This window comes from Formica exsecta, unplaced genomic scaffold, assembly GCF_003651465.1.
Source record: "Formica exsecta isolate Colony F162 unplaced genomic scaffold, ASM365146v1 scaffold893, whole genome shotgun sequence".
NCBI lineage: Eukaryota > Metazoa > Arthropoda > Insecta > Hymenoptera > Formicidae > Formica > Formica exsecta.
This window is the reverse complement of record NW_021853662.1, coordinates 300,395-322,674: the sequence shown is the minus strand read 5'-3', so window position 1 is coordinate 322,674 and position 22,280 is coordinate 300,395. Positions and strand designations below refer to the sequence as shown.

The 22,280-nt window shown below is 31.3% G+C and overlaps 4 protein-coding genes across 11 annotated transcripts in view; 2 read left to right on the top strand and 2 right to left on the bottom strand.

The window, feature by feature from the left end:
* LOC115244958 overlaps window positions 1-7,052 on the bottom strand; it is an 18,121-nt gene extending 11,069 nt beyond the window's left edge. For all 3 annotated transcript variants that reach the window (XR_003885464.1, XM_029822987.1, XM_029822988.1), the window contains exons 1-5: window positions 6,813-7,052; window positions 3,676-3,889; window positions 2,972-3,085; window positions 1,455-1,943; window positions 19-1,166 (exon numbers count right to left, since the gene is read on the bottom strand). Coding sequence is in view for 2 of the 3 variants with exons in the window: in XM_029822987.1 (XP_029678847.1) it covers window positions 19-1,166; window positions 1,455-1,943; window positions 2,972-3,085; window positions 3,676-3,816 (1,892 nt within the window). In the remaining variant the exon portion in view is untranslated. The remainder of the gene's footprint in view (window positions 1-18; window positions 1,167-1,454; window positions 1,944-2,971; window positions 3,086-3,675; window positions 3,890-6,812) is intronic.
* Window positions 7,053-7,182: 130 nt separating this feature from the next.
* On the top strand, window positions 7,183-12,141 carry LOC115244960 (signal recognition particle receptor subunit alpha homolog). Of its 2 annotated transcripts, XM_029822992.1 has the most exons (8): window positions 7,183-7,432; window positions 8,242-8,611; window positions 9,053-9,094; window positions 9,748-9,889; window positions 10,079-10,217; window positions 10,657-11,192; window positions 11,273-11,687; window positions 11,970-12,141. In XM_029822992.1, exons 1-8 carry the CDS (start codon window positions 7,316-7,318, stop codon window positions 12,093-12,095), a joined length of 1,887 nt encoding a protein of 628 aa, XP_029678852.1. In that variant the 5' UTR covers window positions 7,183-7,315; the 3' UTR covers window positions 12,096-12,141. The 2 variants fall into 2 exon arrangements, with proteins under 2 accessions (XP_029678852.1, XP_029678853.1); XM_029822993.1 differs by lacking the exon at window positions 9,053-9,094.
* A 699-nt stretch (window positions 12,142-12,840) lies between these two features.
* On the top strand, window positions 12,841-13,976 carry LOC115244962. 3 transcript variants are annotated; one of them, XM_029822995.1, is made up of 3 exons: window positions 12,841-12,986; window positions 13,431-13,605; window positions 13,681-13,976. In XM_029822995.1, exons 2-3 carry the CDS (start codon window positions 13,440-13,442, stop codon window positions 13,752-13,754), a joined length of 240 nt encoding a protein of 79 aa, XP_029678855.1. In that variant the 5' UTR covers window positions 12,841-12,986; window positions 13,431-13,439; the 3' UTR covers window positions 13,755-13,976. The 3 variants fall into 3 exon arrangements, with proteins under 3 accessions (XP_029678855.1, XP_029678856.1, XP_029678854.1); XM_029822996.1 differs by having other exon boundaries at window positions 12,890-13,040; XM_029822994.1 differs by lacking the exon at window positions 12,841-12,986 and adding an exon at window positions 13,007-13,126.
* Window positions 13,977-14,197: 221 nt separating this feature from the next.
* LOC115244959 (bromodomain adjacent to zinc finger domain protein 1A) overlaps window positions 14,198-22,280 on the bottom strand; it is a 9,607-nt gene continuing 1,524 nt past the window's right edge. Inside the window, exons 2-14 of one of the 3 annotated variants that reach the window (XM_029822990.1) lie at window positions 22,028-22,166; window positions 21,728-21,942; window positions 21,446-21,656; window positions 21,122-21,366; window positions 20,367-21,040; window positions 20,163-20,286; window positions 18,957-19,309; window positions 18,342-18,835; window positions 17,452-18,231; window positions 17,161-17,378; window positions 16,904-17,079; window positions 15,814-16,165; window positions 14,198-15,212 (exon numbers count right to left, since the gene is read on the bottom strand). In XM_029822990.1, the coding sequence (XP_029678850.1) occupies window positions 15,032-15,212; window positions 15,814-16,165; window positions 16,904-17,079; window positions 17,161-17,378; window positions 17,452-18,231; window positions 18,342-18,835; window positions 18,957-19,309; window positions 20,163-20,286; window positions 20,367-21,040; window positions 21,122-21,366; window positions 21,446-21,656; window positions 21,728-21,942; window positions 22,028-22,166 (4,162 nt within the window). In that variant the 3' untranslated portion in view covers window positions 14,198-15,031. Of the gene's footprint in view, window positions 15,213-15,813; window positions 16,166-16,903; window positions 17,080-17,160; window positions 17,379-17,451; window positions 18,232-18,341; window positions 18,836-18,956; window positions 19,310-19,329; window positions 19,689-19,809; window positions 20,287-20,366; window positions 21,041-21,121; window positions 21,367-21,445; window positions 21,657-21,727; window positions 21,943-22,027; window positions 22,167-22,280 lie in introns of all 3 variants that reach the window. The other 2 variants (XM_029822989.1, XM_029822991.1) reach the window with 2 other exon arrangements.

Genomic DNA, 22,280 nt, shown 5'->3' with positions numbered 1-22,280 from the left:
CCGCCCGATCCCATTCCGGCTCTAAATCGATCGCCTTCCGGTCCAAGCCATTCATTACCGAATCGATCTGATCCTGGACCAAGTCGATCATTATTTGATCCGAACCGGTCGCTTCCCGATAAGAATCTGTCATTTCCCATCGGTCCAAATCGATTATTTTCTCTGTTAAAACGATCATTTCCTGTTCCTAAACGGTCATTTGCCGGCCCAAATTGCTCGTTACTTAAATTGAGATTGTTTTGTGAATTCATTTGATTATTTCCGAAATCACTGTAACTTCTATCACCTCTTCTGAAACGTTGCGCTTCAATTTTGTCAAAAGTATCGGTAGGTTTAAATTGATCTTGCTCGTTTAAATTTGGATTTATATTAACTTCTGATGCGAAACGTTCCTGATCGCCTCTTCGAAAATTGGACTGTCCATCAAAACTGTGAGACAGTCGATCATTTGGAAGAATAAAACGCATGTCCATGTTTAAAGGATCAGCCGAACTAAATGGAGGACAATCTTTCGTATTTGTTGGACCTGGCGCTCTCGCATTTTGCAATTGCGGTCGATCATTACTAGAAAAATTTGGTGGAGGTTGCGAAAAGTTTGGCATGAGGTTGTTTGACAAATTTGGTGGTGGTTGTGCAAAATTTGGTGAAATCATTGGAGATAGACCAACATCCGGCGCTGAGGACATTAAAGACATTGTAGATGTCCCAGGACCGTATCCTGGTACTTCTGTTCTGGGATTATATTGCTGCTGATTCCTCCATTGTTGTGAATTGGACCAAGCTGGCGCAATATTGGATCTGATCATGTTTGCTTGCGACGGAGTTGGTTGCGTTCCTTGAGTTGTGGGTTGATTGTTAGAATTTGTAGTTTCCGGTAGTGGTGGAGGTGGCGGCGGCGGGGGCGGTAAGGGTGCCGTAGTGTTTTGCTTTCCTGTCAAACCTAGTGTTTGCCCGATACCCAATAGATTGTTAATTAATCGTTGATTTTCGGTATTCGATAAAATATTTAATATTTTGTCGTCGCCAGATATGTTCTTATTTTTTTCGGCTTCCGCTTTCGCGGCGACTTGTTTCTGTTGTTCGCGTTTTTTACGCATTTGCTCGCGCCGTTCAATCAATTTCTCGCGCCACGATGTCCACTTTGCTTCGTATTGCTTGTATTGAGTCTGAAAATTGAAGATGATGATTTAATCTTCTCATAGAAATTGTAAATTTCTTTACTTACGATGTATACATAACTCGTGCATTTTAATATCATCTTAGGATATCAAGCAAAAGTACAATTTAGTCAGTATTTTTAACGTACATAAAAATCAAACTCATCAAAAATGTATGTATCTCCTAATATAAATAATTTTTCAACATTTTAATAAGAGATTCATTTTTAATATTTGATAGTAAACTTTACGCATATTAAGGTGTCAAGTATATGTATAAATTATAGCATCACTTACCTTGTCCGGATGATTGGCGTTTTGTTGCTTCCATTTATTAAACTGCTCTTCCCACTGTTGGAACTGTTCATCAAATGTTCTCTCAGCCTCAGTCAATTCGTCATCTTCGAGATTTAACTTTTTAGCACTATTGGATTCACTAATTACATTACTAGCGCATTTTTCAACCAAGATACTCTCCCTATTCTCGCCGATTTCCGGTGGTAAGGGCGGCTGACTCGTAGGTAGCGGTGGATTCGTAGGGTAGTTTGTCACATTCGCTTGTGATATTGTTTTATTGGCGGGTTGTTCTTTCATAGGGAATAATGGAAGATTATTTTGATGTGGAGGTGGCATATTTGCAAACTGATATGTATTTGTGGTAGTGGAAGGTAAAGGAGGTCGCACATCCTCTTTGGGAAGAGGCGGTGGCTGTACATTTGATGGCAGTTGCACTTGGCCTGTCAAACTCATATTCTGCGCAGATAAATGCTTCATCGTCTCTTGGTACTAAAAAGAAATTTTTGTTGATAGAAATTAATGAGTCCAAGCATATACAATATCTTTACAGATATGGAACATTTTTTGAACACAAACATAAATTGCTGAAACTTTTATAATATTAGCCAACAATAAAAAAATTTACATAAATACAAAATATGTAAAAAAATATATATTTATTTATTTTTCTTAGGTAATTTGAAATAAAAGAATTATTGTGTTGCAAACTCTTTTCATCAAAACACGCTGTTCTTATTTGTACTAATATGATATAAATAAAAGATATAATTTAATATATTTAAAATTAAATTAAATTTTTGCAGTTTTTATATAATACTATCAAATAATAAAAAAAAAATAAAAGAAATTGGAAACATGTATAACAAGTAAAAAAAGAATTTATATCTTGTCTCTCTTTTAAAAAATAATTTTGTATAAGAAAGAAATATATTGTATTGCATTATAAAGTTTTTCTCAGGATACATTATTTGCTAATGCATTAATGTCTAATAATTAAAGCACTTTTTGTAAAATTCTTTTTTAATGTAGAAATAACTGAAAAAATAGGGCTATAAATTTTTATTAACTTCATACAGTTTTCTAAACCTTTGAATTTTTATTTAAGAAAGTTCTTTAAACATCTCTTATCCATTTTAAAAGAGAGACAATTTTACATTAAAAAAAAAAGTGTTGTTACAAAATGTTTCTATTAAACCATATTAATTTCATTGGTATTAGTGTATAAAATGGTATAATGCAAAGCAAAATTATTTTTATATAAAATTATCATAGAAAAGAAGAAATATTAAGACAAATATCTTCTTTGCCCATTGTATACATATACATTTCTACAATAATATAATTAATTTCTTAAAAATTATAGATCTCTTACAAATGTTTCAATAATAAATAATAACTGTTAATATTAAATTTCTCTCTCAAAAACCTCTGACATATAATTTCTACATTTATATATATATATATATACTTATCTATTAAATATTATTCATATAATAATATGCTCTTTTATATTATACCTTGTCGCCATATTGTGCTTGCCATTGTTGGTATTGTTGTTGCCATTGTTGCCATTGAGCCCAGCCTTGCTGTTGCGCAGCTGCCCATTGCTCTGGTGAATATCCACTGGGTGCCTGATAAAGATTAATATCATATATTATATATGCCAATGTTATAAAATAATTATCATCCATAATTGATTAATATAAAAGCTCGTTAGATCGATGCTAAAAATCTGTCGTAATTGAGGAAAAAAACTAAATTAAGAGAGAGAAATAATTCCAAAAATAATTTCAAAATAACAAAAATATAATAAAAATTTCAAAAATAAATCTCAAAATAATTTTTATCAATCAAAAGAGTGATCACTGATTTTAACACACACTTCTCTCAACTAAAAACTTTTTCAATTCATTTTCCATAAAATTAGTAATTTGAAAATTAAATTTAGCAGTAACAAAAAAAAAAAAAAAATTTACGTCACTCTAATATAAAAAACTGAAAAAAATAGATTTTATTTTGTTCACTTTGCTTTTAATTTATTTATTCTTATAGATCAATGTACATATGTACAATAATCAGTTATATCATATATTATATTATTTATTTATATTATATATTATAACTACATGCATTACACACATAAAAATCAATCTTGACCAACTTATTAATAAATTATTTATACATATATAAAATTAACATCTTTACTTAAATTTGTACTTACTGGTTGATTATAATATTGCATATAACTTTGCATCAAAGTTATAGGGTCTGCGCCAGCTGCTGCAGCATAGCCAACTGGTGGCTGCGGCACTGGAGTTGTAACAGCACCAGCTGACAGCTGCCATTGATTCCAATTTTGCATTTTTGAATCCTGTCAGACTAGCAAACGACTTGCTAGTTTGCTCTAAAGGCCGTAGTCCGTTCTAGGATTTTGGCTATTTGGTGTTTAAAAAAAATTTATATGTTTTATTCATTGTAGCTGCAAGCACACTTACATTTTGTAATTTTTCTCTAATTTATTTCTTACACGATGTAAAGGCAATAGCTAAATATAGTAAAGATAAATTGTGTATATTGTGCGCGCGCGCGCGCGCGCGCGCGCGTGTGTGTGTGTGTGTGTGTGTGTGTGTGTGTGTGTGTGTGTGTATCATAACTGTATCAAAATATTGTCTATTGATTGTAATATCAAAAGATATAATGGCATACTAATGCCAACAAATTTTGCAGCATATCAGTATATATTCTTGCTTATAAATATAAATGTATTTCTATAAAAATAAAAAGTACAATTATTTCACAAAACTGCTTAATATTCAATATAAAATGTCAAACTTGGTATATGTATATAAAATACATTTAATATATTTATATTTATATATTTATATATTTATATAGTAACATATGAGATATGCAACTGCATCATAGCTAATGCAGTTAGAAAAATTGTCAAAATAGTAATAAAACTTTTGCAAATCTCATAATAATATCACTTTATAAACAGATATATGAAAATATATGAACATGAATAAATATCACTATAAATATTATCAATCGATAAATCTTTGATTAAAATTCGCATCTTTTTTGTTGATTTTATGTCAGAAGTATAATCTGACAAATAAAATCCAGACTATAATCCATCTTGTTCAATGTATCAAGAAGATCATGCAATAAAGTAGCACAGATTAAAAAGAATTCTGTTAGACTTTCTTTACAAAGAAGAGTCTGGAAATGTGCAATTTAAATCTGCAATATCTAATGCAGCAAGTTGATAAACATCACGTGTTAACATAATTTTTGCATTTTATAATGCGCCTGGTAGTTTTCCATGCAAAATGTTAACGAATAACAGTTTCAAAAAGCATGATAGAAAATTGTACCATTATTATGCCATACATTTATATGTCATAGAGAAATAAATATATATATCTCTTACATAAATAATAATTTCTCTAATCATTAGTTAAATAAATTTATATATTCTAAATCATTCTAGCAAAAAAATATGATAATATATGTGGTAATAATATTAAATTCATTCTCTCTCTCAAATTGTAGTAAATGTTCCATGAATATTCAAATATATACAAAAAGTGTTCCTAAAATAACTGGTCAAACTTTACAAATGTATTCTATTCATTATAATGATAAGCAATGTAACACAAATATGCAAATGCATTCTTTCTGAATTGCAGATTACATTAGAAAAACTGCAACATCTGAATAAAGTAAATAAACTATTACTTGATAATGCTCAAATACCATAGTCAAATGTAAAAAACAGATACCAAATAACAATACAAATAGTACATATCTCATCTTGAGAGAGTATAATGTGTTAAAAGCACTATACCATTTCTATCATTATTTGATATTTAACTATATTCTGCTACAGTATTTGAACAATAAATAATGTTTGTATATTTGAGAATTTATTCAGATATTGTAGTATGTTTCCAATAATGCTTAATGTAATTTAAATATCTGTAACCTGAAAGAATGCATTTGTAGATCTTTATTTAAATAACATTTTTTTCATTAGTATGATTTTAATCAAATACGCTAGCAAAGTTTCTATAGAAATTTTTCAGATACCCTGTATATATAATATACAATTGACCCCAAATAGATTAAGATACTTTTCTCTGATGATTTTTTGAAACATATCCAGTATCCAATACAAAAATTTGTTTTCTAGAATTTCTCATGATACTTTTGTTCCTAAAAAACAAATTTTCCCATTAGATATCAGAGAATATGTATTGGAAATCACTAGAATTAAAGTATCTTAACTATTTTAATGCCAATCATACACTAATATAACATAAAAAGCAAGTTTCATATAATTTCTTGCAAAATACACATAACCATATGAGAAATATAATAGAAATTATATTAGATCATGTATATGTATCAGATTAATTCAATTATACATTATGCGCATAATAAGATGTATATTGTTTATTAATATAATCTTATTATAAATCTTAAATGCAACTCAGTCTTTTTAGACACATTCAATAATACAATAAAAACTTAATAAAATGGCTAACGAGTTGTACAACAAGCCATATAAGATTATGCAATATATTTCGATTTGTCCAATGTGTGGCAAAACTGTCACACAAGTATTTTTGCAACATATAATAGCATTAGAAATGCAGAATATATCACACATAACTCGATCACAAATAGAATCAGATTAGCCATAAGACTCCTGAGAAATGACTCGTGGGATTAGAGAAATCAACGAATGAAACAATATATTGTTTCTCTCTACCTTAAATAATTTTATATATGTCATATGTACCATATCTCAAAAATATAAAAACCAATATTTTTCAGATATAACATCCATAACAATCATTTGTTTCACGATTCTAGTATTAAAGCGAGATCTTTAAAAATTAAATGAAAAATAGTAGAAACAATCTTGATATAATTTGAATTTTCTTTATGTTGCGATTGTATTGATATTAAAGCTTCACAATTTTAATATCTTCGTTAAAGAAACATGCCTCTGAAAGAAGCTATGCTTAAAAGGAGGAATTAAGGACCGCATATAATTTCGCTGAATTCAGATTTGTGGATGTTACAGAAACACGCGGATATAAAGATCCTGATGAAATACAATCATCGGCCTTTATTCTGCGTGGTATTAAAAATTCAACTGAAATTAGTTCGGTTATTTCGGTTCTCGATCAGAACAAGACGTCCGGCGATTCCGGAATACGTGTAAATAAAGTACGAGATGTAATCGCACCGCCATGGACGATGCATGTTTATCGAGTATGCGTCGATTCAAAAACGCCATAATAAGCCTTATTAGAAGAATAATAAATATATAACGTTACTCACAACTGAGGATAAATTCGACAGGCCTTGTTAACGATCGCGTACGTGGACAACTGGGCACTACATCCTACGTTATGCTAATCGCGAACCGATTCAACTTATCACGACCGTTATTAATGAATCCGATGCATCGACTGTTCACGATCACGGTCACGACAGATTCAAGGAATTCGATCAAACTCGGAGCAATATGTCAACTCGTACCGAAGAATTCTCATTGGCGGCCATTAGCGATCATATTGCTTTCCAGAATTTATAGGCAATTTCTTATTGGTAGGCTAGCCACACGAACGAGCGCACCTTTCATTGGACGAATCATGTCTAGAAATATAGAGAAGTTTGGTGATTCGGTGGCGTAATGTTAACAGCACTGACGTTTGATGATTTTGGATTTGACGTATGAGCGAAACGTACTCGATAGGTTAGGATAGGTTAGCTTGAAACGTCGTGTTGATTGTGTTCGGGGAACGTGTTTTTTTCCTTTCTCGTTAAAATATTGTAAAATCATGCTCGATCTTTTTACGATATTCAGCAAGGGCGGCATAGTGCTCTGGTGCTTCCAGAGCACGTCTCAAATTTTTGCGCCCAGTGTCAATGCCCTGATAAGAGGTGTCATATTACAGGCAAGTTTCAAAATATGCATTTCTTCACGTCTATAGCGACCTTTGACCCTTTTGAATTGCGAATTGTCGCTTTCCTTCAAACTCGTTTTCTAATTGTTTAATTAACCTTCTAAATATTTAAATTTAATCACTCGAACAATCTCAATTATTTTCAAAATATCAATTTTGCGAATACATCGGTCCTAACGTTTTCAAACTCTACCATTTCCTCAGTCTTCAGTTTTTATACAAACAGAGCTTTACATGTAGTATAAGAAAGATAAATATTGTTTGTAACATTTAAAAATTGTTTTAAGATACGTAGATATTTATTAGAACTTGCAAATGTATATAAAATAAGAACACAAAATAAATTAAATGTACCATATGGTTGGAATTGTTAAAACTAATCATCTTATAAGAGATTCATTATTCGCACTTATAAAACGAAAATTAAATTAAAAAGATACATATTCTGTAAAATAAATATTTTTGTATTTCTCTTTGAATAAATAAACATTTATTCTTTGATAATATTTTCTTAATCACAAAAGTTAAGAATTAATAATGATTTGATTAAAACTCGTTAATAGTATATATTTAAATTAACAGTATATATAATAAACTATTATCAAATAATTATATCTTTTAACAATAATTAATAGTAAATATCTTTTTCAACTATTATCGATAACATATATCTTTATTTTCAAAAATAAGCTAAATCAAGTTAAAAAGTTAAATATTATATAAAATAAATTTTTTGTATTTTAGAAAGCCATTGCCTATAACATTTCTAAAGAGATGGTTTTTTTTTAATCTATTTTCAGGAACGTACAGGCAATCATAGCTTTGAGCATGATTCCTTGCGGTTGCAGTACAAACTTGACAATGAGTTCGAACTGGTATTTGTAGTGGCATACCAGAAGATATTGCAATTATCTTATGTGGACAAATTCTTGAATGACATTCATCTAGAGTTCAGGGATCGCTTTAAGAATGAGCTTGAGAGCTCGAACTGGTTCACTAACTTTGAGTTTGAACATACCTATCATGTAGTCCTCGAACAGGCTGAGCAATGGTCACGTACACAAGCTAAAATACCGAAGCAAATGCGCACCTTTGACGAGAGTCTGAAGTCTAAAAAGACTGTTGCTAGTATGATCGAGAAAAAAGATGATAAAGATGATAAGAAGCCAGGTACAGTCCTTTGGCTCTTTGGCAGTGTAACAATTTATGAGAAGTTGGATGCAATAACAATTGTAAATAGCTTTACTTACTTTTAGAAAAAATAAATTTGAATTTAAAATTTGAATGATCTTTAACAAAAAGTGCAATATGAGGATGAAATTTATTTGCTATTATTTAGATTTGCTAAGCGTATAAATTTTAAAGATTTCAAAAATAATTTCAAAAATTTTATACAATTATAATGTTTTCACAAAGAAAGAAGTATAGCGTAGTAATAGATGTATAGAAATATCATGCTGGTTTTATCTTCATGATATGAAATAAAACAGTAAAAATAAATTTATATAATATTTAATCTATAAAATTATATAGTCATATTTTTTTATCCAATATATTTATTTCCGATCAGTAAGACTAACAAGAAACGGGGATTTTTTTCTTTGCTTCTAGGTAAAAGGAAGAAGGCAATTAATTCTAATGGGGATTATCATAGTAAGTGACATTTACTAAAACCTTGTGTAGTATACTGTTGCATGGAATGTGTAATATTTGCATAAACAAAATTTATACTTAAATAGGGGCTTATACTTACATTACTTTTATAATAATCTAATTGCAATAAATTTGCTTAAATATTTATTATCATAAAGCAAATAATAATACAATGTTTTATAAAAAATGAAAATGATCTTGATATTTTACTCTTGTTCAGTAATTTCAATTATTTCTATCATTATTATTATTACTTTTATTAAGATAGTGAATTTTTATATGTTGATATTAGTTGCTGTTGAGATACATGGAACAATTTATATTGTAGAAAACTTTGAAAGTAATTAAGAATTATTTAAATGCGTAAAATAATGAAAGGTATAATCAATTTTCTGATTTTTAAAATCAATATTCATGACGAACGATAAAGTTCTGTGTAAAAAAAACTTTGGTTACATATTTTTTACTTATATTTTTATGTAGAATTATTCTCTCTTAATTATACTATCAACAACAAATCATTTTATATAGTTGCACATATTTTCTAATTAACTTATTTTTTACATACAAATAATACAAATGTAACCTTTGTTTGAAATTATTTTTATATACATTTTATGTTAAATTAAATATTCTATACCTTGGTATCACAGCAAAAATTCAAGAAACTCCAAAGCCAAATTTATTGAAACAGCAAGCAGAACATAATGGAGAACTTGATGAAGAAATTCTAATCGCTAATCGTATGAAGCTTGCTCAGAAAATGGCAGGTCAGAAGAAGAAAGCTGACAAGCAGTAAGCGCATGTTTTTTTCTTAATCTATTAGAAAGTAATCTTTTAGATTAATTAAATTAGATTAATTATATTAAAAATGCAAGTAAAACGAATAAACTTGCTATATAATAATAAAACTAACAGAGAGAGAGAGAGAGAGAGAGTTTGTTTAAATGACAATGTAACATATTATTATAAATATCATATCAGGAAGAGTCCTAAACCTGAAAAGGCTGGCAAGAAACCGCGCATTTGGGAATTAGGTGGAACAACCAAGGATCTTGCTACACTGGAGCGAACAAAAGACAAGCCTGAAGAAAGTGGCAATTATGTGGCAGCCAATACAGCTGTAATATTTTTTCTTTTTTCTTTTGCATTTAACACTTGTGGAAAGTCCGTTCTTATCTTCTATTATTAGTGTAAAAGTCTTAAAAATTTTTTCGATATCTAATATCTTCATATGAATTTAACTACACAAAAACGAATCTTTATTCTTTTTTAATCGCTTATGGCTTGACTTTTTCCTAAAAAGAAAAAAATTGATTTCAAGTTTGCCAAAGAATCTGTTATTAAAAGGTCTTTAAAAAAAAACAATTTGAGTACATAAAACAAATTAATTCTTGTGATAATGAATCATAAAAAATATAATTATACATAAAATAAAATAAAATAGACGAGATGAACATGAAAAAAGAAATACATATATACATATAACAACTGATTCTTAGCCAGAAAAAAAATGGAAGTTTATGCTTTATCTATTATTTATGTTTTCTTTATTTTATTAGTTAGTTGGACAAATGAAGGGTGGCATACGTGATCTCGAAGTGAATAGCGAATCCGAGGACAATTCCGATCAGGAGGAGATAGAGCATTCCAAACTGCAAATGCAGAAGAAAAATACGAGTATGTTTTCCATGTTCAAGAGTCTAGTCGGTAGCAAATCTCTAAAACAGGAGGGTATGTTACCGGTCTTGGAAAAATTGAAGGATCACCTAATCACTAAGAATGTCGCCGCCGACATCGCTCAGAAATTATGTGATTCCGTTGGCACGAAGTTAGAGGGAAAGGTACTCGGTACCTTCGATAGCGTAGCGAACACTATAAAGGCCACTCTGACGGATGCTCTGGTACAGATACTATCGCCCAAAAGGAGAATTGATATTCTACGAGATGCTTTGGAAGCACAGAAAAGTAATAGACCTTATGTCATGACTTTTTGCGGCGTCAACGGAGTTGGCAAATCGACGAATCTAGCGAAGATCTGCTTCTGGCTGATAGAAAACAATTTCCGCGTGTTAATTGCTGCATGCGATACGTTCAGGTAAGTCAAAGTTATCCAAAATTAACATTCCTCATTGCTATTTCTACTGCAGGCAATTATCTATGCCTCTCATGCTTCAGAGCTGGAGCAGTCGAGCAACTGAGGACGCATATGCGACATCTGAACGCCCTGCATCCACCAGAGAAGCACAGAAATCAATCAATGGTGCAGCTATATGAAAAGGGTTACGGTAAGGATGCCGCGGGTATCGCCATGGAGGCGATTCGCTTTGCGAAGGATTCTAGAATCGATGTAGTCCTAGTTGACACCGCCGGTAGAATGCAGGATAACGAACCATTGATGCGAGCCCTGGCAAAGTTGATAAAGGTAAACGAACCAGATTTGGTATTGTTCGTCGGAGAGGCTCTCGTCGGTAATGAAGCTGTTGATCAGCTAGTGAAATTCAATCAGGCCTTAGCTGACTACAGTCAGTCCGCTAATCCTCACATTATCGATGGTATTGTACTGACAAAGTTTGATACAATCGATGATAAGGTAAGTTTTTTCCTATATATAATCTTTACCATATTTTTCGTATCTTTTGCTCTTTAAAAACTTTTTGAAGTTTTTTTAAAACATGAATACACAATTAAGAAATATTCTCTCTCTAGAATTGGGATATTTGTCTTACAGAAATTATTTATATCGTAATATAAAATTAAGTTTTATTATGTATATAATAATGAGATATAATAAATATATTTTCCTATGTAATGTCTATTAATTTTCATGTAACATTTATATATGATTTTTCACAGACATAAATATTATTTGTAGGTAGGCGCAGCAATCACAATGACATACATTACTGGCCAGCCTATTGTTTTTGTTGGAACTGGCCAAACTTACACTGATTTAAAGTCATTGAATGCCAAAGCTGTAGTGCACGCTTTGATGAAATGAATGTTATACAGGGAATAATAAATCTTTAAAAACATTCTGACTGTAATATATGTGAATTATTTAAGTTTTGTTACATGGTGATATTACAATCAAACTTACATATTCTTTTTTTTTCATTGTGACTAAGTTTGTTTTTGTCTATCCTTGATTTGCTTTTTAGTTTCTCCTCATATTCCAATAATTTGATGATCGAACTGGCAATTGCATGTAAAAATATGAAAGAAAAAAAATTTCTGATCTTAATTTTACTTTTAATTGGTATCATAGATTGTTGCAAAAGATTATATATATTTGTCAAAAATAGTCGCAAACAAAATTTCTCGCTGTTTTAAAATAATTTTTGTTTTATTGAAGTAATCTGTAGTATATCTATATGTTTCTGCTTACCTCCATACATACAAATCTTCACGTATGAATATATCAAAATAAGGGAAACAATATGGCGTAGCATGATCGAACTGGCAATTGCATGTAAAAATATGAAAGAAAAAAAATTTCTGATCTTAATTTTACTTTTAATTGGTATCATAGATTGTTGCAAAAGATTATATATATTTGTCAAAAATAGTCGCAAACAAAATTTCTCGCTGTTTTAAAATAATTTTTGTTTTATTGAAGTAATCTGTAGTATATCTATATGTTTCTGCTCTTACCTCCTTACATACAAATCTTCACGTATGAATATATCAAAATAAGGGAAACAATATGGCGTAGCCAATCCAGAATTGGCAATCTTGTCAAATTTCATCTTGCCTAAAAAATCCAGTTTCCACTCATATCAGTTATTTTATCTATGGTCGTCACATATTGTGCTTTTACTTTTACGTGATTCGCGAAAGCTTACCACAGATATATTATATAATTTTATTAAAATCGTCAGGATTAAATTTCGTGAGTAATTTAAGAATATCATTAAAGGGAAAACTAAAAGTAAAAAGATACCAGGTGTATATTCATTGTTCTGTTTTATGATATACATCATTGCCCACGATAAATAGAATTAAATTGCCATGGTCCGTCATTTTTCAAGGGTTAGAGTTGTGACGGCTTGTATAAATCACCATTCCAAACCCTTTTTTTATCAATATTGACATTGTTACATATATATTAATCATATATTGAGTCTCTACTCTCATATTTCTTATCTGCATACATAATAAATTATTTTCTATAATTTTTTCAGATTATAACCAATACGTAACCTGTACAGCTGATATTATATTTGATTAATATATTTGAAATTTTTCATTGATAATCAGCGTCAGCACTATTATGCTATCTACATTTATCAAATACAAATAAAAACCAATATTAATAGGAATTTGTTTGTTACAGATAATCAACATGTCTGAAACCAGACAATATCGTCCTATGAAGTATCCATATACCCTTTTTGGAAAGATTGCTCAATTTCCATTCAAATATTATATGCAGCACAGTTGGTTGTTTAAATATACAGTATTCGCTGTAGGAATATCGTTGCCGATATTTTATAAAATACAAAAGTTATGTAAGTATGTCTTGTATAGGTCAGGTATTGGTTCAAAAATGGAATACATGTATAATCTGTTATCACTATTTCCAGCATATTCCCCTGAAAATGTTCAGAAATGGGATAAAATCCATAGAGAAATGTTTGAAGGCACTGGTCATCATTAAAGTGGAAATACAATCATTAGAAAACTGTGTTAAAAAATGAATGTACGAGAAAAAAAAACCTCTATAATCTCTATATATAATTAGAAAATATAAAAATCTTTTACCCTCTCTCTACATATGCAGATAGTTTGCAGGAGAGGTAGAGAAGACCGCTTTAAAAAGTTCATTCGAGATTTATGTATTACCAAAATAATCGTATAAAATATACATGATTAAAAAGAACCTTTTTTTTTCCTTTTTGCAATTGTCGTACAATACAATCGATAATATTTTGTACCATAACTTTTGCATATATCTATCCTGAAAGCGTAAAACATTACAAAACAAAGTAATACATGAAATAAAATAAGTACTATTGATGGGACAGAAAATTTTCATAAAATATGGGTAATATTGATATAACACAACTTTAGTTTGACAATAGTTATATAGAACACGCAGTACAAAAGTATCCAATTTTATTGTCTGGATCTACAAACATAAATTTGCTAATGCGTTTGTTTTATATATTTTCTTGAAAACTGTATATTCTATAATTAAACCTTGTGTATAAACGGTTTCGAGAAAAGAAATTGATAGAGCTTAATTCACAACATAATTTTCATTCATATACAGTTAATGATTCTTAATATAACTACTGCGAAGAATATGTGTTGACGTGTGTGTGTGTGCGCGCGCGCGCGCGCGCGCGTGTATATATGTGAATAACACTAAAATAATAAATAATTGTCAATGTGAAAATATATTGAGAATTTTTTCTTGTTTCTATATCTAAAAAAAAAAAAAAGAAAACTTAAAATTGAATAAAGCCAATGAAATTAATTAGCTGTATATGTTTGCTGTAAAATTCTGTGTATGTGCAATGCATCTAAAATATACGTAGTGCGAGTATGCAATTCTGCAAATAATACTGCATATATCGTTATTATAACAAGCCTCGAAGAAACCGACTTTAGAGAGAAAAAAAAATCTTTCGTACATTATATATATATATGTGTGCTGTTGATTTTGCAAAGTAATTTTCATTCAGTTGTACTATTCCATCGAGTTGTCAATGTAATTTGTCACTACTCACTGTGAAAAAAAGTGTTTATATAATTTATAAAATATCTTGAGCTACATACTGAATCTGTATACCGCTCGTGATCAATTATCGGTATATAAGTCCATATGCTAAATTCAAAATATATAAACTTCTTGAGCGGTATCAGATTTTTAAATCTCACGAGTATGTACTCTATGCTAAAGTATATATATATGTATATATTTTTTTTATTCTATCTTCTCTTCTGTGCTTCATCGTCCTCGCTATCCGACGTGCAATTTTCTTCGATATTATCGTCGTCGAATCTTGTCCTCTTAACCTTAGGTTCTTGGAAAAGTTCGAAATTCAAGCCTAATTCTTTGCAGCGTTTCTCAAAGTACTTGTGTAATCGCGTACCTGCACTATATACATAACTATTTTTAACAAAACATACTTTCGCTCTTTTTATATGTATTCCCAAAATGGTTCGGAGGCCAAAGATTATTTCAGGATCAACACAACAGCAAAGCCTTATCTGGGATGTATTAAAGGTTACAGAAATAGCGTGCTTCATAAACTTTGTAAACAGATTTAAGAAAAGCTGATTCCTTTCACTGAACAATCAAGAATAATTAATCACATTTAATCATCTAATTATTATCATCTAGTTTATAGCATTTTGTATAATAATAATTGTTTCTGTTGTTATTTAACTATATGCCTAAACACCATATGTGCAGATTTATATTTGTGATATTCTATCAATTCAACTTGAATCATATTTTAGAAATTACTTATATATATACATCAAGCCATTAGTATACAAATGATACAAAAACCGATATAAAGATGCTAATTTATCCTTTTGTTGTTAGTAATAATTGTAATGTTAATTAAAATGTATGTGTGCGTATGTGTGTGTGTAGCTATTGTTAATAGCATGAAGTTCATAAATTAATCCTGCGTATTAATTAACATTGTAGTCTCTGGCATCCGAACTTGCATAAAATAGATAACAATAATGTTGATACATACTTGTAGACAGAACTATGTTCCTTGTTGTACAATCTGCAGTTTTCAAAAATCAGCTGGCAATCGCTAAAGAATTTATCTAGCGTCTCATAATCGCCGTTTCCTAATTTATATTTAATAGTCCCAAAGTCCATTGGATTAGAAATGATATCGTGATAATCTGGGACCTCATCCTTTGTGACAGGCGACAGAAATGGCCACGAATCTCTATGATGCCTAATATCAGTCAATAATTCTTGCAGTCTAGCCATACATCCCTTGATTGAATTTTTGTCTTCCTCGTGTTCAATTTCGGCGGCCCTCTTCGTCGCACGTCGCGTTTGTCTCGGTTCGGTATCATCCGATGCACTGCTATCTGTACATTTAAAAATTCTGCATTTAGCTAGTGCATATCACATTTTTCATCTCAATTCAAAATGTTCAATTTACAAGTCTATGCTAAAAAATAAAAATTCTAGTGATAGCTGACATTTTTATGATATATGAGTTAGCAATAGCATATTTCATTGCCAAGACAATAAGATGTAAATGAAATATTTATATGTATAAAGATGTACAATGCTGTATTAGGGTCTGTCCATAATAGCTTTAATTTTAATAGAGAAGAGAATATTTTAAAAGATGGAAAAAATTTATTGATAGGTTTATTTTACTTTATTGTTCATATATATCTCAAAATTTTTAATGCAGAATTATAAAAAATATTCAGATATTTTAACGATGAACGGATCCATTATTCTTAACGTGCAGTGCTTTCCAAAAAAGAAAGAGGATTAGCCATGAAAGGGAAATGCTGCACACATATATACACACAGTAAAAAGAGAGGGATACGATACAGACCATCCCAGTCTGTAGATTCTGTAGTGAGGAGGCTCTTGGCAAAGCCATGGATGCGAGAGCGTGCTGCTGCTGCGCACTCCCTTTCGCGCCCCCTCACTATCAACATAATTTTAACGCTAAGAAACTTTCTTATAATATTTTTTATCACAACTTGTTTATCTCTCTATAATTTCAATAGGCAGTAAGTGAAAAATTTTGACTTATAACAGAAGGAGAATAAGATTTTTAAGATGGTCAACATTCTTTCATTACCTTTTGTTGCATTCCTTCTTTTAGCCTTGCATTTAGAACAAGACCATCTTCCTCTAGGAGCCCTCGATAATGGCGGTTCTACGCATTCTAAATGATAATGATTTGGACATGTGTCGCAGGAGATCAGTTTTCCACCACTTTTACATGATGCGCATAAGTTTTCTAGTCGTACATTTCTGAAAAGGACAATCAAAAACACACAAGTCAAAAAATTAAAAAAAGGAAACAAATTTGAATATTACAAAAAGCTAGCTTACATATCTTCCTCGCTATCTTCGTCGTCTTGATCGTCTTCTTGATCATTCTCATCATCGCTGTGAGATATGCGCTTCGCGCGATTGTGTCGCGTTTCTTTGGTCAGTATTGCTTCGTCCTCGACTTCATCTTCGAATCTTTTTCGCTTTTTCGCTTTTTCCTTGGGTTTTATCTCCGGTGGTCTGCACGCTGTACAAAACCAATCTCCTGGCGGTACAGCCTAAATAAATAACAAAATGATAAACGAGAGAATTCAATCTATCTTCAATCAGATAATATAAACTATTAATTACGTTAAGTTTCGGTTTTAGACAATAGAGATGATGTCCCCTGTTGCATCCGTCACAAAGCAACATGTTCTCCGCGTCTCTACGCCTTCGACATATGCGACATTGAGCGTTTAACGCGCTTCTGTCCCACGCGACACTATTATGCAAAGTACTCAAGTGAACAAACAACTGAGACCAATTGGTTGACGCTATCAATGACTGTTCCCATCTCTCCCGAGCCTCTTCGCCCGACCATTTCTTGTCTTTTTGATCGGGTCCAAGCGGTCTCTGCAAATATCTCTGTTCTATAGCGTGGGACAACTGCAAAATAGCACAAGCCATCTGTTTGATAGCCGCCTGTTGCCTTTGATCGATCGCCATTTCATCTTCGCTGGGTAAACCTAAGTACATTCCTGGATCTCTGTAAGTCTTTACGCTAATACTTCCGACCTCAGAATCGGGGGTACCGGGTCTACTGTGTTTAGATTCGTTCTTTATCTTGTCTATCAATGTATTAGAAGGTAGTATATCTATGTCTATCTCACTACCGGCACACATCAGTTTATCACATTGTTTGTCATAACTTCTCTGATTGATCGCGTTTCTCCAGACCGCGCGATCGATAATCTTAAGAGATCCCAAACAACCTGCATTGATTTTATCTTCAAAATCCAAAATGTGATCTCTCAATGTCATTTCTATTACTTCCTCGACCGCCACATCGGGAGGAAAATTCAAATTCGCGTTCTCATACTTATTCTTCTTAGATGTCTTATTGATTTGCCCTTTATTGGAATCTGAAAACTATGCATGAAAATCTAGTTATTTTTATCTCTTAATTGCATGTAATTATATATATAGTGTGAAAATAGATAGATATATATACATAATGACTTATACAAAGATATACTTACAATGTCGGGATTTAATCTATATTTAGAACAGTCATTGATAACAAGAAGCAAATTGTCCATCTCTTGCAAAAGATTATTTCTAAGCTCGCTCTCCCTAATACCCCTTGTACTCAAGTTATCTATTAGCGCTTGTATGTCTTCTTGATTTCCATAAAAGCTCCAGGTAACCTGCGATCTCTTGCAATGCACAGGACAGTCTTTATCTCCTGTACACAACATCAAGCTCTTTTTAATGTTAGTGAGATCTTGCTTAAATTCCTTTCGTGAATTTGTTTCTTTGCGTGGCGATTTAACTCCGTTTTTATCCGAGGATAATAGTTTCTTGGGTGACTTCTTTGATTTTTTGAAACTGTTCTCTTTGTCGCTAAATTCATCTTCAAATTTATTTTTTAGATATGCATACGTTGCCTCCTTATCTTGTAATTCTGGATGATGTGGAGTACCCTCGGGAAGACAACTTCCAGGCCAGCGTTCATCATTTTCTACAAATAATCCTACAAAAAAAGAATTGATAATCAAACTGGGAAAATTTAATTCTTTTAGTTCAGTTTTTAATCTCCCCTATATTTAATTTTCATTTAATATTTTATGACAATAAGTATTTAGAAATGCAACCTGGTATAGATATAAATCTCCAATATCTTCGATGAGCTCTATCTGAGCCCAGATAAAGCATCATCTTGTCATCCCTTGAAGCTTGCTGTAATTCTTTCAGTTTGTTTTCATATTCTTCCCTTTTCTTTTCTTCCTCATAATTGCCACGTGTAACTTTTTTTACCTTTGGCTCTTCTTCCTCAAGTTTTCCTTCTTTCTCGCGTTCCCGCATCTTTTCTTTTTCCTCTTTCTCCTTCTTTTGTTCAGCAAGCAAAAACAACTTTAACTCTCTCTTTGCTTGATGTAGTTTATCATATCGCTCTTCGATTGCGTCACGTATTGATGCGAAAGTAAGCAACTGATTAATCAGACATGTGACGATTAGCGCTTGTATGTCTTCTTGATTTCCATAAAAGCTCCAGGTAACCTGCGATCTCTTGCAATGCACAGGACAGTCTTTATCTCCTGTACACAACATCAAGCTCTTTTTAATGTTAGTGAGATCTTGCTTAAATTCCTTTCGTGAATTTGTTTCTTTGCGTGGCGATTTAACTCCGTTTTTATCCGAGGATAATAGTTTCTTGGGTGACTTCTTTGATTTTTTGAAACTGTTCTCTTTGTCGCTAAATTCATCTTCAAATTTATTTTTTAGATATGCATACGTTGCCTCCTTATCTTGTAATTCTGGATGATGTGGAGTACCCTCGGGAAGACAACTTCCAGGCCAGCGTTCATCATTTTCTACAAATAATCCTACAAAAAAAGAATTGATAATCAAACTGGGAAAATTTAATTCTTTTAGTTCAGTTTTTAATCTCCCCTATATTTAATTTTCATTTAATATTTTATGACAATAAGTATTTAGAAATGCAACCTGGTATAGATATAAATCTCCAATATCTTCGATGAGCTCTATCTGAGCCCAGATAAAGCATCATCTTGTCATCCCTTGAAGCTTGCTGTAATTCTTTCAGTTTGTTTTCATATTCTTCCCTTTTCTTTTCTTCCTCATAATTGCCACGTGTAACTTTTTTTACCTTTGGCTCTTCTTCCTCAAGTTTTCCTTCTTTCTCGCGTTCCCGCATCTTTTCTTTTTCCTCTTTCTCCTTCTTTTGTTCAGCAAGCAAAAACAACTTTAACTCTCTCTTTGCTTGATGTAGTTTATCATATCGCTCTTCGATTGCGTCACGTATTGATGCGAAAGTAAGCAACTGATTAATCAGACATGTGACGACTTTTATTTTGTCATCTAAATCAAATTCGCAAACATTTCGGTGACCTAATAATCGCAAAATATAACCGTCATTTACCCTCAGAAGAAGTGCTGGTTCGTCAAAATTTGTATAGCCACCTACAACAGATAATGTGTGTATAAAGGAAAAACATTAAATATTAAATAAATTAAATGATACATATCATACACATACATACCCTTTTGAGAATATCGCCATTTAGAAGCCGCTTCGCTTATACGTCCTCCAGAACTTAATAAATGTTGTCTCAAAATTTCACTCAAAGTTACATGGTCTAATGTAAGTTCTGATAGTTTGCATCCCTGATAAGTTGGACACCATCTAGAAGCCATTGTAGCAAGTTTTACAGCCTTTGCCATTGATGATGCGCCTTCATAAGGACTAATATCATCCAGCAAAGTAGATGCTTGAGCATCAATTTCATTATCTTCTCCCGCTTGATATTTAAATATATTGGATAATAACAGTTGTAACAGATCACTCCAGGGACCAGATGCTTCTTTGGTCAATAATGTTTTTTCCAACAATTCGAAACTAAAGCCTCCCGGAAAATATACTGATACCTCTAATTCTTCATTGAAAAATTCAAGAAATTCCGATATCATAACAAAATCTCCAAATTTTTCGTTTGGTATGTTGCATTTAATAACAGTAGGTTCAGGAAGGGGACAAAGATCTTCACATTCGAGATCTTCTCTCGGTTTATTCCACTGCTTCATGTATGCAGCCAAAGCTGCTAACTTTTGTTTTTTCTCCTTCTTATGTTCGCTTTTCAGCGCTCTTTCTTCTTTACGTTTTGCTTTCTCCTCCAAAGCTTTCGCTTTAAGTTCTTCTTTAAATTTGCCATTCATTCTGTTGATAAAACATTTGACAACATTAAAAAAATATTAGATAGACAAGAGTTCTTTGAAACAAATACTGAATAACTTTTACCTTGGTTTTCGAAATTTCTTTACTGCACCAGTATCATTCGGCTTTTTACCATCGCTAACTTTTTTCAGTGGATCTGCTTTTTCAAATGTTCTTTGTTTTGATACATCTGAGGTGAGAAATTTATCTATGGATTCTTGTTTCTGTTTGACAGATTTTTTCACACGCACTGTAAAATCTGGAAGTGTGCCAGCAAAAATAGTATCAAAACGTACTTTATTAATTCCATATTTTTCCAAAACACTTTCCTACAGCAAGGGAATGAGAATTACATGTTACAAAGATGTATAAATGTTTTCAAACAATTGTTTAATATTCTGTATTAACCTTAACAACCCATATACCGCTATCATTTTGTTCACAGAGTTGCCGAAGGAATATCTTATTACGTTCTCTGCTATAATGTTGTTTTTGTCTTCTGACTTGAGATGCTTCTACTATCATGAGTTGACTGACATCAGAATCTCCAGAATCTAATTGTTCTACCTCATAACGAAATAATTTTGCTGGTGGGTGATAATACTGTTCTTGTAGATTCCTAGAATATTCAATAATAAAGCTAAAAATTGATAATGTGCAAAATAATTTAATAAATTACATTATATTTACCTGCCATTTTCATTTATATATGCCTTAATTTGCTGTTCTGTAGGTACAATAACTTGAAGAACATGACAATCACACCAAGATTCTTCAGTAAAGCTAGCCTCTACCATTTCCCCCACAAAATAACGATCTCTCGCAAATTGGTAAACATCTTCAATCATCTCATTAAAAGAAGATCTATTTGTTTTACTAGCAAGGTATAGTATAGGGATTCGTAACTGAAAAATACAAAATAATAGATATATTATTTATAAGCATACCCATGTTAATTCAACAAATTATACAAAATTATGATATTTATACCTCCATTGGAAACTCTTTCAAGCTCTTCTTTGCATTTTCTTCACATTGTAAAGCTTCTTCAAATGTCATGTTAGTTCTGCCTGTGATACTGCATGACCATATAAGCGAATTACACAAGATAATTCGCTCGCAAAATTCACTGTAATAGAATTTATATATAGTATGCATTGCAGCACATAGTAATATACAAGAACTCGTTATATATATATTTTTTTATTTTAAATTTTAATTTATTAATTATAAAGATTTATAT